This window comes from Entelurus aequoreus, linkage group LG09 (genome assembly GCF_033978785.1).
Source record: "Entelurus aequoreus isolate RoL-2023_Sb linkage group LG09, RoL_Eaeq_v1.1, whole genome shotgun sequence".
Taxonomy (NCBI): domain Eukaryota; kingdom Metazoa; phylum Chordata; class Actinopteri; order Syngnathiformes; family Syngnathidae; genus Entelurus; species Entelurus aequoreus.
In genome coordinates, this window is record NC_084739.1 from 69,531,066 (window position 1) to 69,556,784 (window position 25,719).

The following is a 25,719-nucleotide window of genomic DNA, read 5'->3' on the forward strand; positions in this document are numbered from 1 at the left end:
GGAATGTTTGTTTGTTCTTAGTTTTTAAGACGAGCTGACGTACGTGCTGCTGCACTCCCCAATTCGAGACGTATACCTCTGTATACAGGGGTTAGACAGCCGTCTGGCCTGCCGCATCTGCAACAACACAGCGCAGAGCAGGGTTAGAGCAGATGGGCCGTCTGCCCACATGGGGGACGGGGAGGAGGAGGGACATGGGAGGAAGAGGTGATGCGGGACAGAGAGAGAGGAAGACAACAGGTGGCCGAGGAGGAGGAGGAGGAGGAGGGCACACGACAGAAAACAACTACATCAGTGCGGGAATAGAGCGGCCGTCTCTGGCGTCCTGGCGCTCCGTCCACATTGACGTCATGCGGTGAGGGAAGTCAGTCACAGGTCATTACATCATATCATGCTCTCGTCCAGCCAGTGTCCACCAAGCAGGACGGTTCACTATTTGTCTCCACAGCAATAACTGAGGACTTTTTTTTTGTGACTAAAAACATCTTCAGAGTAGAGCAGGAGTGTCCAAAACCTTTCTGCACCGAGGTCTGCGTGCAGAAAGATTGAAGGCTGTTGATAGTTTTTGTGCTTTAAAAGATGCTAAAACAAATTGTAAGAAGTTCCTTGTAAGCTAATCTATATCAGGGGTCACCAACGCGGTGCCCGCGGGCACCAGGTAGCCCGTAAGGACCAGATGAGTCGCCCGCTGGTCTGTTCTAAAAATAGCTCAAATAGCAGCACTTACCAGTGAGCTGCCTCTATTTTTTAAATTGTATATATTTACTAGCAAGCTGGTCTCGCTTTGCCCGACATTTTTAATTCTAAGAGAGACAAAACTCAAATAGAATTTGAAAATCCAAGAAAATATTTTAAAGACTTGGTCTTCACTTGTTCAAATAAATTCATTAATTTTTTTACTTTGCTTCTTATAACTTTCAGAAAAACAATTTTAGAGAAAAAATACAACCTTAAAAATGATTTTAAGATTTTTAAACATATATACATTTTTACCCTTTAAATTCCTTCCTCTTCTTTACTGACAATTTAAATCAATGTTCAAGTAAATTTTTTTTTTTTATTGTAAAGAATAATAAATCAATTTTAATTTAATTCTTCATTTTAGCTTCTGTTTTTTCGACGAAGAATATTTGTGAAATATTTCTTCAAATTTATTATGATTAAAATTAAAAACAAAATTATTCTGGAAAATCTAGAAAATCTGTAGAATCAAATTTAAATCTTATTTCAAAGTCTTTTGGATGTCTTTTAAAATTGTTGTTCTGGAAAATCTAGAAGAAATAATGATTTGTCTTTGTTAGAAATATAGCTTGGTCCAATTTGTTATATATTCTAACAAAGTGCAGATTGGATTTTAACCTATTTAAAACATGTCATCAAAATTCTAAAAATTAATCTTAATCAGGAAAAATTACTAATGATGTTCCATAAACATTTTTTTTAATTTTTTCAAAAAGATTCGAATTTGCTAGTTTTTCTCTTCTTTTTTTCGGTTGAATTTTGAATTTTAAAGAGTCGAAATTGAAGATAAACTATGTTTCAAAATTTAATTGTCATTTTTTTCGTGTTTTCTCCTCTTTCAAACCGTTCAATTAAGTGTAAATATCATTAATTATTAATAATAACATAGAGTTAAAGCAGACCTGGGCATTGTGCGGCCCGCGGGCCGCATCCGGCCCTTTGTACGTCCCTGTCCGGCCCGCGTGAGGCCAATTATAAATTACAAAATAAATTTTAAAAAGCATCTATTTCGAGTGTGCAATACAACGGTGCTGCTTTTGTTTTGAAAAGCGTTATTTGTATTACTTCCCTGTGGACGTATGCTCGTGCGCGCAGCGGCAATCTCAAATTACAAAATAAATTTAAAAAAACATCTTTGTCGTGCGTGCAATACAACTGTGCTGCTTTTATTTTGAAAAGTGTTATATGTGCGTATGTCCTGTGAGGGAAGGCGCACAGCGGTTATCCCCGAAACGCTAAAAAGAGAAAAGTTGATGACGAATGGCGTGTTTTCAACAAGACAAGTAAAGGTAAAGCTGTATGCTTATTTGTGGTACACACGTTGCTGTGTTTAAAGAATATAGTGTAACGACCTGCTGAAGTAGATGTTGTCTTCTTGAGTTGCGTAAATGAGGAGTGAGGAGACGTGCGTGTGGAAGGAACGAGATATGTTGAGCTGTGTTAGTATAGCTTGCTCAATAAAAGTTTAAAAACAGCGTCAGACTTGATGTGCACTTCTTCTGGACTGTACAATTGGTGTCAGAAGTAAAACTTTGCGCATACTGCACTGTTTGTGTGCTACGTCATCGGGAGGTACGTGCCACGTGAGGAGCTCGCCGCAAAGAGAGAGAGAGAGAGAGAGTGTTTACAGGTGCAGCCACGCTGCTTGCCACGGGGGGAATTCCGCCCTCAATGAAGACTCCCAGGTTTGATGGCAAGGCGAACTGGGAGGCATTTCATCCCACTTCTGACATCAATTGTAGCGTCCAGAAGAAGTGCACACCAAGTCTGATGCACTTTTTAAACTTTTATTGAGCATGCTATACTAACACAGCTCAACTTATCTCGTTCTTTCCAAAAGGAAAACCAATCCTCACTCCTCATTTCCGCAACAGCAACGCTTCCTCCTTCTTCGCCAATCACCTTACAGGCGTACGTGCTACGTTCACAACGTTTTCTTATCTGGTTAAATAAAGGTTTTACAACAAAGAGGATGCAGGATAAAGTGACAGAAATTGAAATTTTTGTATTGTAATATACATCAGGAAGTGTTGTGTAAGAAAGTGTTAAAAATAAAACCATCAAAAGCCATCTGCTTTTGTATAAATATAAGTTAGGTTAAATGAAAATATTATTATTATTATTATTATCTATCTTACGGTATATCAAAAATAATTTGAGCAAAATTGAATTGAAATATTGTCAGTGTGGCCCTCCAGCAGTGCTCGGGTTGCTCATGCGGCCCCCGGTAAAAATTAATTGCCCACCCCTGAGTTAAAGGTAAATTGAGCAAATTGGCTATTTCTGGCAATTTATTTAAGTGTGTATCAAACTGGTAGCCCTTCGCATTAATCAGTACCCAAGAAGTAGCTCTTGGTTTCAAAAAGGTTGGTGACCCCTGATCTATATCAACAGATCATTAGCATCTTAACTTTGTGTTACAGGTCATTAAAAAAGTGTAATATCTGATGTATGACTTATTTAGATCAGGGGTGTCCACACTTTTTCTGCAGGCCAGCTACTTTTCTATTGACCAAGTGGACGGGATCTACCTCATGCCATCCATTTTCTACCGCTTGTCCCTTTTGGGGTCGCGGAGGGTACTGGAGCCTATCTCAGCTGCATTCGGGCGGAAGGTGGGGTGCACCCTGGACAAGTCGCCACCTCATCACAGGGCCAACACAGATAAACAACATTCACACTCACATTCACACACTGGGGACCATTTAGTGTTGCCAATCAACCTATCCCCAGGTGCATGTCTTTGGAGGTGGGAGGGGCCTATCCCCAGGTGCATGTCTTTGGAGGTGGGAGGGGCCTATCCCCAGGTGCATGTCTTTGGAGGTGGGAGGAGGCCGCAGGGAAGAACATGCAAACTCCACACAGAAAGATCCCGAGCCCGGGATTGAACCCAGGACTACTCAGGACCTTCGTATCATGCACTAACCCCTGTTCCACCGTGCTGCCCTATATATATATATATATATATTTTTTTATTTTTTTTCGGACTATAAGTCGCAGTTTTTTTCATAGTTTGGCCGGGGGTGCGACTTATACTCAGGAGCGACTTATGTGTGAAATGATTAACACATTAGCGTAAAATATCCAATAATATTATTGATCTCATTCACGTAAGAGACTAGACGTATAAGATTTCATGGGATTTAGCGATTAGGAGTGACAGATTGTTTGGTAAACGTATAGCATGTTCTATATGTTATAGTTATTTGAATGACTCTTACCATAATATGTTACGTTAACATACCAGTCGGTTATTTATGCCTCATATAACGTACACTTATTCAGCCTGTTGTTCACTATTCTTTAGACATTTTAAATTGCCTTTCAAATGTCTATTCTTGGTGTTGGCTTTCATCAAATACATTTCCCCAAAAATTGCGACTTATACTCCAGTGCGACTTATATACGTTTTTTTTCCTTGTTTATTATGCATTTTCGGCCGGTGCGACTTATACTCCGGAGCAACTTATACTCCGAAAACTACGGTAAGTTGGTGTGATTGTGATGACTTGCATTGATTGGAATCCGACAGTAGTGATGATAACTAGGCATGATACTCAAAACCGGTTTTCCCGGTTGTTCGATAAGAAAAGAACCGAGTCCTCGGACTCGAATCCCTTTTTGAGAACCGGTACCCGTTATCGAGACCACTATAGTAAAGGAAAAGAGTTGATTCTTTATTCGAATCCCGTCCCGACCAGAAATGCTCCGTGGGACATCACAAGAAATTACGTCACGTAGCTCAGTCATTAGGCGCAGATAGCGAAAGCAGGAAAACAATGGACGGGAAAAAGCGCTCCAAGGTGTAATAAAGTTCAAAACAAAAGCTATAATCCATCGAATAACTTTACTGAGAGATTTTAGCAGGGTAAAACACATGACGAACACTTTTACGACCAACCGGAAACATAGCAACCAGGCTAGCAACGCACCTCCTTTACGGCAGCTGTCGCAACGTTCTTAAAACAACCGCAGCACATACATATATATACAACATATCTCCCTTTTTTTACTTTTGTTTTTCTTTCCTTGTAAACAAAACAAAATCACACTGTAGATGTGTTGTCTGTCTAATTATAAATAATGCAGACGAGGCGTGTTGGCTGAGTTCTTGATGTTTACTTTCACAGCGTGGCAACATGCAACACTTTTCGGGGCAACCGCGCATGCTCGTCACTCCCGTTGCATGCTGGGTAGTGTAGTTGTTATATTCCCTAGCTCATAACATCACATCTTTCCCCCTATAAAGAAATAATGTTAACTCAATAAAGTGTATTTCTTTTTTTAGCTTTAACTTTTCATTTTTTTAGCATTGTAACCACATTTGCAAGCAACTTTTCTCTTCATAGAATTTTCTTTCAATAAAGAAATAAAGTGCAAAAATGTCAAGCATCATAACAAACAGTTATGTCAAATAGCAGCAGAAGTGCACTTTTTGGAGAGCTGTATTATTTTCAGTTTTGTGCCCAAGGGACTGATTTTATTTAACACTATATTATTATTTATACACCTATAGTGATCACAGAGACAGGTTGTTTTTGTGTTACTGTATATATTTGTTTCTCTGAAAATCCCACTTAATATACTTTGGGTAACAACAGTCAATATTTATTTATTTTATTTTATTTTTTTAGGTGGGTAACAGTCAATATTTATTTATTTATTAGATTTTATTTTTTTATTATACAATAAAAGTGAGCTTTTGTTGAACCAAATATTGTGTGTTTTTTTCCATATACAACAACCTATCTGGACTCCATAAGAGAATCGATAAAGAATCGGTTCGATAAGAGGATTCGATAATAGGCTCGAACGCGATCATTTCTTATCAAACATCATCCCTAATGATAACCTCCACATTTTACAATGGAGGAGAACAAAAGTCCTTCTTTCTGTCCAATACCACATGAAAGTTTGTCATACTCCTTTTTATACACTTTACAAGAAATACTAACTCCCTAGCTCGCTAGCTTTCTGAGACTCTTATTTTGTTAGCGCAGGCAGCTGAACCAGCGCTTTTATTGTGAAAACAGGAACCGTGCAGTCTGTCTTTAGGCTTTTGACGGAAGGTACAGTTGAAATAAAAAGTGTTTCTCGCCTTCCTGTCGGTCATTTTTTTTAAATAATGATCTGGCAGCAGCCAGCGTCATCTCACATGGCCCTCGGGTGCTGAGAATGTCAATCACGTGACCAAAGTCACGTCTTAGTGAAGATTGATGATCCATCATTTTTAGCTCTATTTTTTTAATGCCTGGCTGGCGATGGACATAATGGGCACCCCTGACTTGGATTCTTAGAAAAAAGAAGAAGTGGCGAGCTAAAAATGACCTCTCTAGCGCTGACAGCCTTGTGAATGTTGAAATGAACAAGTGAACTGTACTGCTTCCTGGACATAAGGCTTGTACATTTGTTAAAAGGGTGCGCACACAAGTGCAGCTCTTTCCCGACCCACAATGCACCTGTGCAGGAAGGGGTAGTTCAGTGTGAATGCTCTTTACCGCTGAGTCAATGACTGTCAAAGTATGCATTGTTGGAAAAGGATGCTGCAGTGCGTGACAACATACTGTGGCAGCGGACCTCCCCGGCCCCCGCTGGGCCACGATGGCCCCCGAGACCGCCTTGATCCAGCTGTGCATCTCCTCCGGACTGTCGGCCTGAGCAGAAAAGGAGAGGACAATTGATCATTTCCCTCCCTTGCTCCACTTTTCAAAGGCTTTTGAATGTGTGACTTATGAGGTGATGATGGGAAAACATCTCGACGAGTCTGTCGCGGGTTTAGGCCTACCACTTCAAAAAGGACACTTTTGTGTAAAAGGTGTGCTGGAGAGGAGGCTACGCCGGATAGTCGAACCTCGGATTCAGGAGGAACAGTGTGGTTTTCGTCCTGGTCGTGGAACTGTGGACCAGCTCTATACTCTCGGCAGGGTCCTTGAGGGTGCATGGGAGTTTGCCCAACCAGTCTACATGTGTTTTGTGGACTTGGAGAAGGCATTCGACCGTGTCCCTCGGGAAGTCCTGTGGGGAGTGCTCAGAGAGTATGGGGTATCGGACTGTCTGATTGTGGCGGTCCGCTCCCTGTATGATCAGTGTCAGAGTTTGGTCCGCATTGCCGGCAGTAAGTCGGATATGTTTCCAGTGAGGGTTGGACTCCGCCAAGGCTGCCCTTCGTCACCCATTCTGTTCATAACTTTTATGGACAGAATTTCTAGGCGCAGTCAAGGCGTTGAGGGGATCTGGTTTGGTGGCTGCAGGATTAGGTCTCTGCTTTTTGCAGATGATGTGGTCCTGATGGCTTCATCCGGCCAGGATCTTCAGCTCTCGCTGGATCGGTTCGCAGCTGAGTGTGAAGCGACTGGGATGAGAATCAGCACCTCCAAGTCCGAATCCATGGTTCTCGCCCGGAAAAAGGTGGAGTGCCATCTCCGGGTTGCGGAAGAGACCCTGCCCCAAGTGGAGGAGTTCAAGTACCTCGGAGTCTTGTTCACGAGTGAGGGAAGAGTGGATGGTGAGATCGAGAGGCGGATCGGTGCGGCGTCTTCAGTAATGCGGACGCTGTATCGATCCGTTGTGGTGAAGAAGGAGCTGAGCCGGAAGGCAAAGCTCTCAATTTACCGGTCGATCTACGTTCCCATCCTCACCTATGGTCATGAGCTTTGGGTTATGACCGAAAGGACAAGATCACGGGTACAAGCGGCCGAAATGAGTTTCTTCCGCCGGGTGGCGGGGCTCTCCCTTAGAGATAGGGTGAGAAGCTCCGCCATCCGGGGGGAGCTCAAAGTAAAGCCGCTGCTCCTCCACATCGAGAGGAGCCGGATGAGGTGGTTCGGGCATCTGGTCAGGATGCCACCCGAACGCCTCCCTAGGGAGGTGTTTAGGGCACGTCCGACCGGTAGGAGGCCACGGGGAAGACCCAGGACACGTTGGGAAGTCTATGTCTCCCGGCTGGCCTGGGAACGCCTCGGGATCCCCCGGGAGGAGCTGGACGAAGTGGCTGGGGAGAGGGAAGTCTGGGCTTCCCTGCTTAAGCTGCTGCCCCCGCGACCCGACCTCGGATAAGCGGAAGAAGATGGATGGATGGATGGATGGAACAACGCAAAAAAAATAAAAGGGGCAAGCTCACACCGCTTACAAACTTAAAAGCTGCACTTTTTTTTTTAGAATTTTCCCTGTCATTTTCAATATTTATGTAAGACAAGCACACGTTTCTCTTTTTTATGCATTGTAAATATTAAATGCGATCAAAAGTCTGCTTACAATGGAGCCTATGGGAGTCGCCTATATAGCCCTTGAAAACATCCAAACACTCCATTAAGGTGTTGTATACATGCTGTAATGTAGTAACAATTGCAAAACCTGTACTTTGTATTCAAGACAGCCAACAAACACAATAAAACATCACTTACTGTACAATATCTGCTGTCATTAGGAAGCCGATTGATAACATCTTAACATATTCCCATTTAGATGAAGAATAACTCAAAATCCTCACAAAGAAAAGGAGGGTGAAACCAAGCGTCTTTTCATGTCTTTCTTGCCAGTTCCGGGTCTAAATTGGCTGTCAAAGTGTACCACTTGTCGGATTACATCCTCATCCTTCTACTATCTAGGTGAGAGGCATGATTTATAATCTACAATAAACTTTGAAGAGCACCAAAGGGAGGAAGCATGACGTCAACACAAGCTAGTGATCACGGCGCCGCTATAAATAGTTTATCTGCGTTAGTGCTTATAATAACAATATCACTAATACTTGTTCATATTCGAGTCAAGAAAGGTAAATAAGGCATTGTTGGCACTTTTTGAATGGTTATTTATTGGATTTCATGGACACAATAAAGAACCTTCCATTACCCCCATTGCAAGCAGACTTTTATTTACGAGTTGGAATGCATAAACAAAATAAAAATACATACGTCTTTCATGATGATTGTGAACGATAGGCAACATTCCAAAAAAAGTGCAGTTCCCCTTTAAAGCTCAAACTTTTATCCTATCAGTCAGCTACGGATGTGTAAGTTTATTGAGCTAATAAGCTAACCTACCATGAGGTTACTGTAAAACATACTTGCCAACCCTCCCGTTTTTAGCGGGAGAATCCCGGTATTCAGCGCCTCTCCCGACAACCTCCCGGCAGAGATTTTCTCCCGACAAACTCCCGGTATTCAGCCGGAGCTGGAGGCCACGCCCCCTCCAGCTCAATGCGGACCTGACACTGAGTGGGCACAGCTGTTCTCACGTCCGCTTTCCCACAATATAAACAGCTTGCCAGCCCAATGACGTCATAACATCTAGGGCTTTTAGAGAGTAGAGTGCACAACTGCGCACACAACAAGAAGACGAAGCAGAAGAACGAGGAAATTACAGACATGGCGACGCCGTCGACGCGCAAGATGAAGAAATACGCTTGCAAGTTCCAAAACGAATGGGAACAAGAATTTCAGTTCATCCAGGACAGTTCGAAGGGGAAGGTGTATGTTGCCTGTAAATTTTGTAGAACAGACTTCTCCATTGAACACGGTGGCCGAAATGATATACTCATCATGAACGGAGAAGTTAAACAGGACAATACTGCCATCTAATGGATAGCCACCGAACACTGAAATTCAAGTATTTCTTTTATTTGTATGTAAATAAATACAAAAAAATATATATATAGCTAGAATTCACTGAAAGTCAAGTATTTCATACATAAATATATATATATATGAAATATATATGAAATACTCGAGTTGGTGAATTCTACCTGTAAATAACCACGCCCCCAACCCCCAACCACCCCCCACCCCCGACCAAGCCGCCCCCTACCCCCCACCTCCCGATATTGGAGGTCTCAAGGTTGGCAAGTATGCTGTAAAATGTGAATTAGAGCTAACGTAGCTATGCTGGTGTGGCTAACATCTGTGCCTGTCACATTCCTCAATGTACAGTTTCTATGTTATATAAACAGTGGACAATTGAAGAGTATCTATGCAAAAAGTGGTCAATGAGCACAATAATGTTGTGTGCTGTTGGAGACAGCATGGACAAGCAGCTCATTAGCATTAAAGCTCCAAACACACAAAACGCTGTGTTCACACTAAGAGCACTTTTAAGCTGTATTAGTTTAATAAATACATGGCTTCACGTCACACTGGGTTTACATTCAATCTGACCTGTATGTAAAATGTCCTTGATGTGGTGACGACTTCAAACAGATTGTCGCGCATCATGATGTCACTGCAACAACAAAATATTGTTACACATTTATTGTGTCACTATCTTAACGTGGCAGAAATACTTTAATTTATTTACAGACAGACACCATTTTGTATGACATTATTGTTTCTTTTGTTACTATCAGAGTGGGTTCTGCAAAAAGGTCATCCCTAGAAGCACACAGCTTATGGACAGTTCAAATATACATCATCATGTAATATACAATTCCTTTCAAAATCCACCCACCAAGTAGCCATTTACTATGTCATACACAACATTTATATAGAAGGAATCTTTAAATCCACCAAGTCAGTCTCAATATCCTATTATTCAAATGTGATTAAAGGTTGCATCTTGAAGATAAAGTCATCATACATACAGAGGTCAAGACCAACATGATGCCACTCATGTGAATTCATAAGGGGGTGTATTAAATATACAAAGCATAACGTCGCAATACATTTAGCTTAAAAGTATTTTTTTAAATGTTTAAAGAACGGTATTCTTTTATAAAGCTATAAATCTCATTCCAGATCATCAGCACTCTACAAGCTATAAAGCATGTAGGCCACAGGTGTCAAACTCAAGGCCCGCCACTTCATTTTATTTGGCCCTCAAATGCCTGGAAATAATACGTATCAATAAAGTAATGTAACTTTCCTTACTAAATGTATTCTTTCCTTCTATTTTGGGAAAAAAAAAAAAAAATGTACTCCATGTAATCGCAAATGATGTTAACTTAAATATTGTCTAATTATGCAAAAATATATAATCAAACATTGAAACCATTTTTTAAATAGAAATAAATACTAATAATAAAGATTTCAAAGCAAGTTATCCATCAAAGTGTGCAATGTAAAAAGCAGCAATAGATTTCATGGTCAAATTGTGAAATGTACTGTGCTTTTTACAGCATTTTTCTCTAAATGAAAAAAACTGTACTTTTTTACTGTAATAAACTGCGGTGTTGTTTTGGCATACACCGAAAAATCTACACTTGGTGATTTGCGGTAAAAAAACAAAAACAAACAAACTGGCAGCTCAGGTGCCAAAATGTTACTGTAAAATTGCAGTTTTTTAAATTTACAGTAAAAAACTAATGTACATTTTACAGTAAAATTCTGCCTTTTTTTACCAGCAGTACTGTTTTTCCATTTACAGAAATATACACTACATTTTGAGGTGAAATTATTGCAACTTACCATATTTTTTTTTTAATTTTAGTATAAAAAAATCTAATAAAAAAAAAATGCATAAAAAAATGGTGTAATAATAGTATTTACTGTTAGAAGCGGCCTTCTGGGGCCAAACATACTGTGATGTGGTCCTCAGTGAAAACCACTTTGACACCTCTGGTGTAGTCTTTAGGTGAGGATGTTTCCCTCTTAATAAAGGTTGATTCTAGTGTTATGTCACTGGAATGAGTCTAGAATGTTCTACATCATACAAGCACTGTGGCATCTGTTGCACTCAGTAAGCTTCAGAAGACAAAAAAAGAGGATTTGAGGGAGCATTAAAGGCCTACTGAAAGCCACTACTAGCGACCACGCAGTCTGATAGTTTATATATCAATGATGAAACCTTAACATTGCAACACATGCCAATACGGCCGGGTTAACTTATAAAGTGACATTTAAAATTTCCCGGGAAATATCCGGCTGAAACGTCGCGGTATGATGACGTATGCGCGTGACGAAGTCAGAGTAACGGAAGTTATGGTACCCCGTAGAATCCTATACAAAAAGCTCTGTTTTCATTTCATAATTCCACAGTATTCTGGACATCTTTTGCAATTTGTTTAATGAACAATGAAGGCTGCAAAGAAGACAGTTGTAGGTGGGATCGGTGTATTAGCAGCGGACTACAGCAACACAACCAGGAGGACTTTGTTGGAGCGCTAGCCGCGCTAGCCGGCGACCTCACCTTGACTTCCTAGGTCTCCGGGCCGCCAAACGCATCGGGTGAAGTCCTTCGTCCTTCTGCCGATCGCTGGAACGCAGGTGAGCACGGGTGTTGATGAGCAAATGAGGGCTGGCTGGCGTAGGTGGAGAGCTAATGTTTTTAGCATAGCTCTGTGCGGTCCGGTTGCTAAGTTAGCTTCAATGGCGTCGTTAGCAACAGCATTGTTAACATTCGCCAGCCTGGAAAGCATTAACCGTGTATTTACATGTCCACGGTTTAATAGTATTGTTGATTTTCTATTTATCCTTCCAGTCAGGGGTTTATTTATTTTGTTTCTATATGCAGTTAAAGCACGATGCTATCACGTTAGCTCGTAGCTAAAGCATTTCGCCGATGTATTGTCGTGGAGATAAAAGGCACTGAATGTCCATTTCGCGTTCTCGACTCTCATTTTCAAGAGGATATAGTATCCGAGGTGGTTTAAAATACAAATCTGTGATCTACAATAGAAAAAGGAGAGTGTGGAATCCAATGAGCCAGCTTGTACCTAAGTTACGGTCAGAGCGAAAAAAGATACGTCCATCACTGCCTCTCAAGTCCTTCACTGTAACGTTCCTCATCTACGAATCTTTCATCCTCGCTCAAATTAATGGGGTAATCGTCACTTTCTCGGTCCGAATCTCTCTCGCTCCATTGTAAACAACGGGGAATTGTGAGGAATACTAGCTCCTGTGACGTCACGCTACTTCCGGTACAGGCAAGGCTTTTTTTTTTATCAGCGAGCAAAAGTTGCGAACTTTATCGGCGATTTTCTCTACTAAATCCTTTCAGCAAAAATATGGCAATATCGCGAAATGATCAAGTATGACACATAGAATGGATCTGCTATTCCCGTTTAAATAAAAAAAAAATCATTTCAGTAGGCCTTTAAAGTCTGCCCATGATATAACACGTATGATTTTCTTCTGAAGAATCTCCAGTCTTTGAAGATAATACAGGGCACTTGTACCTCTGTTTGCACTCCTGCACTTTGTGAACCTCCTTCAGCGGGATCATCCTCAGCGGCTCTTTCTCCTGAAGGGAAGAAGGCAACAATGGTTTACATGTCTCCATCTGCGACTGCATTGTTGTCTAAATGAGACTGCCTTACAGCAGACAGAGAGCCTATGTATGGACTGATAAATCCCTTCAGTGAGGAGCATGCAGAGTTATCTTCAACATCAAGACTGTGTGTGTGTGTGTGTGTGTGAGAGAGAGAGAGAGGCAGGAGGCATGACTGGACATGTGAAGAGAAGGCAATGACATTCCACTCATTCAAACATGTCACAGCACACAACTGACTCCTCCACACGTGGAATGGATTAGAAAAAACACTGAGTCAATTACCAGATCAGACTTGAAGTAGCTCATTGAGTTTTCCTCCAGGAGGAAATATCGTCGTTTCCAGTTCCTCATCTGGTTGGGGGGGGGGGGATAAATGAAGTACTTAGAGAAGTTACCACTTTGCTGCATGCTTCACAATATTATACTGTACATACCCTGTGTTTTCCATACATGTGCTTATTTGTGGCGGCCCGCCACCAAAACATTTGGGCTGCCACACATGTTGCCATATTTTTGGAAAAAAAAAAAAAATTCTCATAAAATCTTAAAAATATATTTTTGTAAAGATTTGTCATAACACTTTGCCAACTAGGTGACAAACGTAAGTGTTTGGTTTGTTTTTCAGTTTGAGGCTTGACACAAACTAATCGTGCAAAGTTAGCAGGTCATTTGGTGACTATATGTTTGTAGGTAGAAATGCCTTTTTTTGGTGTATGTTAATTTGTAAAACATTTGTACAAGTTGAAAATGATTGTGATGCTAATTTTTATTAGCTGGTCAGTGGGATCTTCCATTGTATGTTAGCATGAAGCTAGCGGATTTAGAACCAGCTTTATGGGCCAAGTATGTTTGACACACAAGGAGTTTGACATGGTAGACTGTGTCGGGATGTCCCTCCTGTCTCTCCTAGGGATGATACTCGAAACCGGTTTTCCCGGTTGTTCGATAACAAAAGAACCGAGTCCTCGGACTCGAATCCCTTTTTGAGAACCGGTACCCGTTATCGAGACCACTATAGTAAAGAAAAAGAGTTGGTTCTTTATTCGAATCCCTCGGAACGAATCCCATCCCGACCAGAAATGCCCCTTGAGACATCACAAGAATTTACGTCACGTAGCTCAGTCATTAGGCGCAGATAGGGAAAGCAGGAAAAACAATGGAATAATAAAGTTCAAAACAAAAGGTATAATCCAATGAATAACTTTACTGAGAGATTTAAACAGGGTACAAACACATGACGAACACTTTAACGACCAACCGGAAACAGCAACCAGGCTAGCAACGCACCTCCTTTACGGCAGCTGTCGCAACGTTCTTAAAGCAACCGCAGCACATACATATATATACAACACATCTCCCTTTTTTAACTTTTGTTTTTCTTTACTTGTAAACAAAACAAAATCACACTGTATATGTGTTGTCTGTGTAATTATAAATAATGCAGACGAGGCGTGTTGGCTGAGTTCTTGACGTTTACTTTCACAGGTGACGACATCCAACAACACTTTTCGGGGCTACCGCGCATGCTCGTCACTCCCGTTGCATGCTGGGTAGTGTAGTTGTTATATTCCCTAGCTCATAACATCACATCTTTCCCCCTAAAAAGAAAGATTTTAACTCAATAAAGTGTATTTCTTTTTTTAGCTTTAACTTTTCATTTTTTACCATTGTAACCACATTTGCAAACAACTTTTCTCTTCATAGAATGTTCTTTCAATAAAGAAATAAAGTGCAAAAATGTCAAAGCATCATAACAAACAGTTATGTCAAATAGCAGCAGAAGTGCACTTTTTGGAGAGCTGTATTATTTTCAGTTTTCTGCCCAAAGGACTGATTTTATTTAACACTATATTATTATTTATACACATATAGAGATCACAGAGACAGGTTGTTTTTGTGTTACTGTATATATTTGTCTTTCTGAAAAATCCCACTTAATATACTTTGGGTAACAACAGTCAATATTTTTTTATTTTATTTTATTTTTTTAGCGGGGTAACAGTCAATATTTATTTATTTATTAGATTTTTATTTTTTTTATATAATAAAAGTGAGCTTTTGTTAAAGGCCTACTGAAATGAATTTTTTTTATTTAAACGGGGATAGCAGATCTATTCTATGTGTCATACTTGATCATTTCGCGATATTGCCATATTTTTGCTGAAAGGATTTAGTATAGAACAACGACGATAAAGATTGCAACTTTTGGTATCTGATAAAAAAAAGGCTTGCCCCTACCGGAAGTAGCGTGATGTAGTCAGTTGAACATATACGCAAAGTTCCCTATTGTTTACAATGATGGCCGCATGAAGTGAGAGAGATTCGGACCGAGAAAGCGACAATTTCCCCATTAATTTGAGCGAGGATGAAAGATTTGTGGATGAGTAAAGTGCAAGTGAAGGACTAGTGGGGAGTTGAAGCTATTCAGATAGGGAAGATGCTGTGAGAGCCGGGGGTGACCTGATATTCAGCTGGGAATGACTACAACAGTAAATAAACACAAGACATATATATACTCTATTAGCCACAACACAACCAGGCTTATATTTAATATGCCACAAATTAATCCTGCATAAAAACACCTGCGTGTTTGTTATGCTAGCTCCTAGCTCCTCTGCTAGCTCCTAGCTCCATAGAACACGCCAATACACCTGATCAACACACACAATCACTCAGCCCAAAAGACCGTTCACCTAACCCAAGGTTCATAAAGCTTATATATTTTTAAAAAGTTACGTACGTGACGCGCACGTACGGTACGGTACGTGTTATGCTAGCTCCTAGCTCCTATGCTAGCTCCTAGCTCCATAGAACACGCCAATACAATTCAAACACCTGATCAACACACACAATCACTCAGCCCAAAAGACCGTTCACCTAACCCAAGGTTCATAAAGCTTATATATTTTTAAAAAGTTACGTACGTGACGCGCACGTACGGTACGGTACGTGTTATGCTAGCTCCTAGCTCCTATGCTAGCTCCTAGCTCCATAGAACACGCCAATACAATTCAAACACCTGATCAACACACACAATCACTCAGCCCAAAAGACCGTTCACCTAACCCAAGGTTCATAAAGCTTATATATTTTTAAAAAGTTACGTACGTGACGCGCACGTACGGTACGGTACGTGTTATGCTAGCTCCTAGCTCCTATGCTAGCTCCTAGCTCCATAGAACACGCCAATACAATTCAAACACCTGATCAACACACACAATCACTCAGCCCAAAAGACCGTTCACCTAACCCAAGGTTCATAAAGCTTATATATTTTAAAAAAGTTACGTACATACGCAAAAAAAAGTTGCGCACATACGGTCAAGCGATCAAATGTTTAGAAGCCAAAGCTGCATACTCACAGCAGCACGTCTGCGTCTTTGTCATCCAAATCAAAGTAATCCTGGTAAGAGTCTGTGTTGTCCCAGTTCTCTACAGGCGTCTGTGTATCGAAATCAAAAGTCCTCCTGGTTAGAGTCTCTGTTATCCGAGTTCTTCCATCTTGACTGCATCTTTCGGGAATGTAAACAAAGAAGCGCCGGCTGTGTACTGTTGTGGCTGACTATGTTCGAAAAATACGTCCATTTCGCACCGACAACTTTCTTCTTTGCTTGCTTAGCTTCCTTCTCCATAATGCAATGAACATGATTGAAACAGATTCACGAACACAGATGTCCAGAATACTGTGGAATTATGAAATGAAAACAGAGCTTTTTCGTATTGGCTTCAATGTGGAAGGCATACCCGTGTTCCCCGGTCTACGTCACGCGCATACGTCATCCTCAGAGGCGTTTCGAACCGGAAGTTTAGCGGCAAATTTAAAATGTCACTTTATAAGTTAACCCGGCCGTATTGGCATGTGTTATAATGTTAAGATTTCATCATTGATATATAAACTATCAGACTGCGTGGTCGGTAGTAGTGGGTTTCAGTAGGCCTTTAAACCAAATATTGTGTGTTTTTTTCCATATACAACAACCTATCTGGACTCGATAAGAGAATCGATAAGGAATCGGTTCGATAAGAGGATTCGATAATAGGCTCGAACTCGATAATTTCTTATCAAACATCATCCCTAGTCTCTCCAACTTACATTTACATTTTGGTCATGCCTCTCGCCCGCCTTACGTTGTTTCCGTCTTCAGACGTCATCACGCTAGCTGCAGATGCCCCTAACTTTTACCTTCCATCGCTTTGTGTTTGTTTTAAACCTTTTTTCTGCACTTGCTCTGCCTGCTTCCTCTGCATCTGGAGTCCAACCAAAACATACATACGTCTTTTCTCATGTTATTGTTGATTTGAACATGATTCCTGCATGTATGTGCACTTCATGTACTTTCCTTTATGCACTGAGTTGGACAGTAATAACAATAAACAGCCTCAAGTTGGACATTTTCTCATCTGTAATTGAAAGGACTATTTACCTATCAGCCAATTTAAATTTTTAACAACACGGAGAGCAGAATAATATCTGTAAATAAAGTGCGGCCTGGGGGCCATTTGCAGACGGCAGCTTGTTTTTTTTATAATGGGCCTTTGTTTGTTCCCGGCCAGGGAACTTAGCCTTTCATCCCCCCCCCCCCCCCCACCCCCCTCCCCCCACACCCCTGATTGTAAATAATGTAAATAATTCAATGTGATTATCTTGTGTGATGACTGTATTATGATGATAGTATATATCTGTATCATGAATAAACTAAACCCCCAACACAAATACCAGCCGAACTCCATTCCACGCAGAAATGCAATGACTTTGCATTCTTTTATACTGATAAAATTGAAGGCATCAGACGCACCATCAATATCTCAAGTAAAAAAGTTGGATCACCACCCCATTTAGGCAAAAGTAACACAGCAATGATGGCAAGCTTTAATGCCATAGACTCTAAAACTCTAGTGGAAACGGTGACAGCTCTAAAGTCATCCACCTGCTGCCTTGATGTTTTACCTACCAACTTCTTTAAGAATGTTTTTGACTGCCTATCAACAGACATCTTGCAAATAGTTAATAATTCTATTAAATCGGGCAATTTCCCGAAGGCTTTCAAAACTGCAGTCATTAAACCTCTTCTAAAAAAGCAGAGCCTAGATGCCTCTGTTATCAACAACTACAGACCAATTTCAAATCTACCATTCATAAGTAAAATAATTGAGAAAGTTGTCCTCCAACAACTAAATCACTTCTTGGCTTCTACTGGCTGCCACAACAACTTCCAGTCAGGATTTCGACCTCTTCATAGCACAGAGACGGCCCTTCTTAAAGTTATAAATGACATCCGTCTAAACACAGACTCTGGCAAAACTTCAGTATTAATGATTTTGGACCTCAGTGCTGCATTTGACACTGTCGACCACTCAATACTTTTGGACAGGTTGGAAAACTGGGTGGGGATCTCAGGCACAGTTTTAAGCTGGTTCAAGTCATATCTACAAGATAGGAACTATTTTGTTTCCATTGGTGACTTTGTATCAGAACCAACCAACGTAACGTGTGGAGTCCCCCAAGGTTCAATCTTGGGGCCGACTTTATTTAACATCTATATGCTCCCACTAGGACAAATCATGCAAAATAATAACATTGACCATCATTGCTATGCCGATGACACCCAAATCTATGTAGCGCTATCACCAAATGACTATCGCCCCATAGATCTTCTGTGCCAGTGCATTGAGCAAGTCAAACACTGGATGTGCCAAAATTTCCTACAACTAAATGAAGATAAAACTGAGATAATTGTTTTTGGTGCTAAAAAAGAAAGGTTTAAAGTCATCCAACACCTTCAATCACTGTCCCTGAAAACCTCAAATAAAGCCAGAAATCTTGGGGTTATTTTAGATTCTGATTTACATTTCGACAGTCACATCAAATCAGTAACAAAATCGGCCTACTATCACCTCAAAAATGTAAAAAGACTTAGAGGGCTCATGTCAGCTCAAGACTTAGAAAAACTTGTACATGCCTTTATTACCAGTAGGCTAGACTATTGTAATGGTCTCCTTGCAGGTCTTCCCAAAAAAACTGTCAGGCAGCTACAGCTTGTTCAGAACGCTGCTGCTAGAGTTCTAACAAAGACCAAAAAATGTGAGCACATTACACCAATTCTTAAATCCTTACATTGGCTCCCTGTACATCAGAGAATAGATTTCAAAATCCTCCTGCTCACATATAAATCACTACATGGTCTAGGGCCCAAGTATATCACTGATATGCTCCCACTATATACGCCCTCTAGATCACTAAGATCTTCTGAGACCAATCTGTTAGCGGTTCCAAGAGTAAACTCAAATCAAGGGAGATCATCATTCAGTCACTATGCAACACATAGCTGGAATAAACTTCCTGAAGATGTCAGACTCTCCCCAACTCTCACTACTTTTAAAACTAGACTGAAGACTTTTATGTTCACCTTAGCTTTCAGCTAAATCTTTTAATCTTTTAACTTTTAACGTCTGCACTGTTTTTATTTTTATTGTCTGCATTTTAATTTTGCTTTTATTTTCTTTCATTTCACTTTGTTGTCTGTGAAGCACTTTGAGTCTGCCTTGTGTATGAAAAGCGCTATACAAATAAAGTTGCCTTGCCTTGCCTTGAATCAATTTAAGTGGACCCCGACTTAAACAAGTTGAAAAACTTATTCGGGTGTTACCATTTAGTGGTCAATTGTACGGAATATGTACTTCACTGTGCAACCTACTAATAAAAGTCTCAATCAATCAATCAATCAAACGTTGTAGAAAAAAAAAAAAGTTTTAAAATAGAGCTCGCTATTATAATGAAAGTTTCCTCAACCCTTTGACAAAAAGATGACATCATCCATCTTAGATTGAAGATGGACAATCTATTTAGGCACATGTTGGATGTGAATGCTGGGAAAATGCCACCTGTGTTCTGCAGGACAGACGGCCTCTCTGAAAGTGTTACAATGCATGTAATGCAGACTGTGCCTAATGAAGTGTCCTTGACTAACTACACAACACAGACATGTGCATGGTGCCTTCAGGGAAATGTCTTATTATATTCCCCAAGTCATAGGACTTTACATTTGTGCTTGAACAAGCTGCTATTGATCGTACGGGTCTATTAAAAACACCAACTGGCAGCAGTGCCTTGCATGTAAAAAGATGAAGATAGTAGACTCTCACCACAGCGCCTTGCTTGACGCAGTAGCCCGACTTGATGACGGTGTGGTCCTGGGACGGCCTGCCCAGGAAGTAGGGCAGCTGGCTGTGTGAGCGGTGCATGGCCTCCCGCTCTGCTCTCTCTGCACCATCGCTGCCTTCATGCTAGAAGGTCAAAGAACACGGTCAGCATCCTGACGCAACGTCCATACGAGGGCTGTCAATCTTATGCCACCACACCATTCCATTCACAATCAATACTTTTTATAACATCGAGTGCCAGTTCTATGATTAACTACATTCTTCCATAAAATAGATAAACAGCTCTTATCAATTTCTATATTACTTAAAACTGGTTTTGTTGAATAAAACTCTAGCCAAACATTTAATAAAGTCAAATACAAATAAGGCAACAAGAGAAGTATCCAACACTTCTCTTTTCAGCAGATACAGATCATCTACATCTACTATATGATTTGTCTGAGTGGCTGGACAGGAGAGGTTAAAATTTAAATTGATTGATATTTTTTTAATCAATTAAGAATGGTTACAAATAAGAATTGTGATTTATTCGAAAATCAAGCCTAATCTATACCACTAGGACAGGGGTCGGCAACCCGCGGCTCTTTAGCGCCGCCCTAGTGGCTCTCTGGAGCTTTTTTAAAAATGTATGAAAAATGGAAAAAGATAAGGGAAAAAAAATAAGTTTTTGTTTTAATATGGTTTCCGTAGGAGGACAAACATGACGCAAACCTCCCTAATTGTTATAAAGCACACTGTTTATATTAAACATGCTTCACTGATTTGAGTATTTGGCGAGCGCCGTTTTGTCCTACTAATTTTGGCGGTCCTTGAACTCACCGTAGTTTGTTTACAAGTATAACTTTCTCCGACTTTCTAGGACGTGTTTTATGCCACTTCTTTTTCTGTCTCATTTTGTCCACCAAACTTTTAACGTTGTGCATGAATGCACAAAGGTGAGTTTTGTTGATGTTATTGACTTGTGTGGAGTGCTAATCAGACATATTTGGTCACTGCATGACTGCAAGCTAATCGATGCTAACATGCTATTTAGGCTAGCTATATGTACATATTGCAGCATTATGCCTCACTTGTAGCTATATTTGAGCTCATTTAGTTTCCTTTAAGTCATCTTAATTCAATTCATAACTCATGACACACTATCTGTATGTAATATGGCTTTTAATTTTTTTCGGCTCCAGACAGATTTGTTTTTGTATTTTTGGTCCAATATGGCTCTTTCAACATTTTGGGTTGCCGACCCCTGGACTAGGAGTTACGGGGTGTGTAAACTTTCTCCAGCGAGGCCGCACACAGAACATTTGAAGGTATCACAAAGATGCTTTTTTAAAAAAAAAAGTGTTTAATTTAAACCAGAGGTGCCCATTAAATCGATGGCGAGCTAGCGGTCGATGCTGGAGGGTGTGTCAGTTGATGGTGGAGGGTGTGTCAGTTGATGGTGGAGGGTGTGTCAGTTGATGGTGGAGGGTGTGTCTGTTGATGGTGGAGGGTGTGTCAGTTGATGGTGGAGGGTGTGTCTGTTGATGGTGGAGGGTGTGTCTGTTGAAGGTGGAGGGTGTGTCTGTTGATGGTGGAGGGTGTGTCTGTTGATGGTGGAGGGTGTCTGTCCATGGCGGAGAGTGTGTCAGTTGATGGTGGAGGGTGTGTCAGTTGATGGTGGAGGGTGTGTCAGTTGATGCTGGAGGGTGTGTCTGTTGATGGTGGAGGGTGTCTGTCGATGGCGGAGGGTGTGTCAGTTGATGGTGGAGGGTGTGTCAGTTGATGCTGGAGGGTGTGTCTGTTGATGGTGGAGGGTGTCTGTCGATGGCGGAGGGTGTGTCAGTTGATGGTGGAGGGTGTGTCAGTTGATGGTGGAGGGTGTGTCAGTTGATGGTGGAGGGTGTGTCTGTTGATGGTGGAGGGTGTGTCAGTTGATGGTGGAGGGTGTGTCAGTTGATGGTGGAGGGTGTGTCAGTTGATGGTGGAGGGTGTGTCTGTTGATGGTGGAGGGTGTGTCTGTTGATGGTGGAGGGTGTGTCAGTTGATGGTGGAGGGTGTGTCAGTTGGTGGAGGGTGTGTCTGTTGATGGTGGAGGGTGTGTCTGTTGATGGTGGAGGGTGTGTCAGTTGATGGTGGAGGGTGTGTCAGTTGATGGTGGAGGGTGTGTCAGTTGATGGTGGAGGGTGTGTCTGTTGATGGTGGAGGGTGTGTCAGTTGATGGTGGAGGGTGTGTCAGTTGATGGTGGAGGGTGTGTCTGTTGATGGTGGAGGGTGTGTCTGTTGATGGTGGAGGGTGTGTCTGTTGATGGTGGAGGGTGTGTCAGTTGATGGTGGAGGGTGTGTCTGTTGATGGTGGAGGGTGTGTCAGTTGATGGTGGAGGGTGTGTCTGTTGATGGTGGAGGGTGTGTCAGTTGATGGTGGAGGGTGTGTCTGTTGATGGTGGAGGGTGTGTCTGTTGATGGTGGAGGGTGTCTGTCGATGGCGGAGGGTGTGTCAGTTGATGGTGGAGGGTGTGTCAGTTGATGGTGGAGGGTGTGTCTGTTGATGGTGGAGGGTGTGTCAGTTGATGGTGGAGGGTGTGTCAGTTGATGGTGGAGGGTGTGTCTGTTGATGGTGGAGGGTGTGTCAGTTGATGGTGGAGGGTGTGTCAGTTGATGGTGGAGGGTGTGTCTGTTGATGGTGGAGTGTGTGTCTGTTGATGGTGGAGGGTGTGTCTGTTGATGGTGGAGGGTGTATCAGTTGATGGTGGAGGGTGTGTCTGTTGATGGTGGAGGGTGTGTCAGTTGATGGTGGAGGGTGTGTCTGTTGATGGTGGAGGGTGTGTCAGTTGATGGTGGAGGGTGTGTCTGTTGATGGTGGAGGGTGTGTCTGTTGATGGTGGAGGGTGTGTCAGTTGATGGTGGAGGGTGTGTCTGTTGATGCTGGAGGGTGTGTCAGTTGATGGTGGAGGGTGTGTCTGTTGATGGTGGAGGGTGTGTCAGTTGATGGTGGAGGGTGTGTCAGCTGATGGTGGAGGGTGTGTCAGCTGATGGTGGAGGGTGTGTCTGTTGATGGTGGAGGGTGTGTCAGTTGATGGTGGAGGGTGTGTCTGTTGATGGTGGAGGGTGTGTCTGTTGATGGTGGAGGGTGTGTCAGTTGATGCTGGAGGGTGTGTCAGTTGATGGTGGAGGGTGTGTCAGTTGATGGTGGAGGGTGTGTCTGTTGATGGTGGAGGGTGTGTCTGTTGATGGTGGAGGGTGTGTCTGTTGATGGTGGAGGGTGTGTCAGTTGATGGTGGAGGGTGTGTCAGTTGATGGTGGAGGGTGTGTCAGTTGATGGCGGAGGGTGTGTCTGTTGATGGTGGAGGGTGTGTCAGTTGATGGTGGAGGGTGTGTCAGTTGATGGTGGAGGGTGTGTCAGTTGATGGTGGAGGGTGTGTCAGTTGATGGCGGAGGGTGTGTCTGTTGATGGCGGAGGGTGTGTCAGTTGATGGTGGAGGGTGTGTCAGTTGATGGTGGAGGGTGTGTCAGTTGATGGTGGAGGGTGTGTCAGTTGATGGTGGAGGGTGTCAGTTGATGGTGGAGGGTGTGTCAGTTGATGGTGGAGGGTGTGTCAGTTGATGGTGGAGGGTGTGTCAGTTGATGGTGGAGGGTGTCTGTCCATGGCGGAGGGTGTGTCAGTTGATGGTGGAGGGTGTGTCTGTTGATGGTGGAGGGTGTGTCTGTTGATGGTGGAGGGTGTGTCAGTTGATGGTGGAGGGTGTGTCAGTTGATGCTGGAGGGTGTGTCAGTTGATGGTGGAGGGTGTGTCTGTTGATGGTGGAGGGTGTGTCAGTTGATGGTGGAGGGTGTGTCAGCTGATGGTGGAGGGTGTGTCAGTTGATGGTGGAGGGTTTGTCTGTTGATGGTGGAGGGTGTGTCTGTTGATGGTGGAGGGTGTGTCTGTTGATGGTGGAGGGTGTGTCAGTTGATGGTGGAGGGTGTGTCAGCTGATGGTGGAGGGTGTGTCAGTTGATGGTGGAGGGTGTGTCTGTTGATGGTGGAGGGTGTGTCTGTTGATGGTGGAGGGTGTGTCAGTTGATGGTGGAGGGTGTGTCAGTTGATGGTGGAGGGTGTGTCTGTTGATGGTGGAGGGTGTGTCTGTTGATGGTGGAGGGTGTGTCAGTTGATGGTGGAGGGTGTGTCAGTTGATGGTGGAGGGTGTCTGTCCATGGCGGAGGGTGTGTCAGTTGATGGTGGAGGGTGTGTCAGTCCATCACCAGCCAGGCAATAAAAAAATAGACCTAAATCATCAATCTTCACCAAGACGTGACTTTCGTCACTTGATTGACATTCTCAGCACCCGAGGGTCTTGTGAGATGACGCTGGCTGCTGCCAGATCATTATTAAGAAAAAATGACCGACAGGAAGGTGAGAAACAATTTTTATTTCAACAGACTCTCGCGCCGTACCTGCCGTCAAAACTCTAAAGAACGACTGCACAGTTCCTGTCTTCACAATAAAAGCCCTGCTCCATCCTGCCTGCGCTAACAAATTAAGAGTTTTAGAAAGTTAGCGCACACAAGCTAGGGAGTTTGCCGCCAATGTATTTCTTGTAAAGTGTATGAAAAGGAGTATGACAAACTTTCATGCGGTATTGGACAGAAAGGAGGACTTTTGTTCTCCTCCATTGTAAAATGTGGAGGTTATCATCACTACTGTCTGATTCCAATCAATGCAAGTCATCACAATCACACCAACTTATATTCTTGTCTTCATGAAAGTGTGTTAAACATGCTTGTATTAGCATTAAACACCTTTACCTGGTTAACAAAACCTTCATAAATAAATCAATATAAATTTTATATATATGAATGGGGTAGATCCCCTCCACTTGGTCAACTGAAAAGTAGCTCACCTGCAGAAAAAGTGTGGACACCCCTGATTTAAACCAATCCAGTGTAAGTCAACATATAAGACGTCCGTAGAAAACATTCACATAGTTGTGTTATTGGTGATAAAGTACGTTAGTGTCATAAGTCTTAAAGAACAAATTAGATTTTTTGAAAGATGCTGAGGGCCAATGGGTACTAAGATGTGGTCATAAAATAGTGTTTACTGGGCATAAAGTGCAGAAGAAGTGGTGATGGGTCAAGATCTCAGACAGCAATAGGTGTCAGCTGACTCTCAGGAAAAAGTATGTGATTGTCCATTGATGCCTTTTAATGTTGATTGCCAACACCGATCCTCTCTGGCTGACAAGCGGCTAGCAGCTTAATGTGTGTCTCCATACACAGTGTGGAGCCGCTCTTCTAAATAATAATCACCTCGGAAACAGCATATAAACTGTATTTCTTAGTATCCATATTAAGTAATATTATCACTGGAAGAAGAGGCTAAGCATTTAACACAGAGAGAGAAAGCCAGGAGCAGGAATGCTAGTAGCTAAGCTAAGTGCTTAGCAACATTTAAGAAGTGCGGCAGAAAGTAGGTAGTTATTATCAGGAAGTGTACAAGTAGATGAACAAGTCCAGAGAGAGGGTCATATAGCAAACGTTGGTGTGTCAGCATTGTCACAGGAAGAGGAAGATCTGATCGATTCATAAATTGATGGTGTCGATACTAAAGGTAGTATCACTATATGATCGATACTGGAATGATGAGATTGATATTTTCATT

At 42.1% G+C, this 25,719-nt stretch overlaps 1 protein-coding gene across 27 annotated transcripts in view; it reads right to left on the minus strand.

Annotated features, from left to right (window-relative positions):
• Positions 1 to 25,719, minus strand: part of LOC133657659 (pleckstrin homology domain-containing family A member 1-like) — an 89,399-nt gene that overhangs the window by 14,236 nt on the left and 49,444 nt on the right. For 23 of the 27 annotated variants that reach the window (XR_009827327.1, XR_009827325.1, XR_009827328.1 and 20 more), the window contains exons 7-11: positions 20,086 to 20,226; positions 13,225 to 13,293; positions 12,848 to 12,912; positions 9,894 to 9,957; positions 6,306 to 6,395 (exon numbers count right to left, since the gene is read on the minus strand). Coding sequence is in view for 8 of the 27 variants with exons in the window: in XM_062059254.1 (XP_061915238.1) it covers positions 6,306 to 6,395; positions 9,894 to 9,957; positions 12,848 to 12,912; positions 13,225 to 13,293; positions 20,086 to 20,226 (429 nt within the window). In the remaining 19 variants the exon portion in view is untranslated. Of the gene's footprint in view, positions 1 to 43; positions 118 to 6,305; positions 6,396 to 9,893; positions 9,958 to 12,847; positions 12,913 to 13,224; positions 13,294 to 20,085; positions 20,227 to 25,719 lie in introns of all 27 variants that reach the window. The other 4 variants (XM_062059256.1, XM_062059262.1, XM_062059257.1 and 1 more) reach the window with 1 other exon arrangement.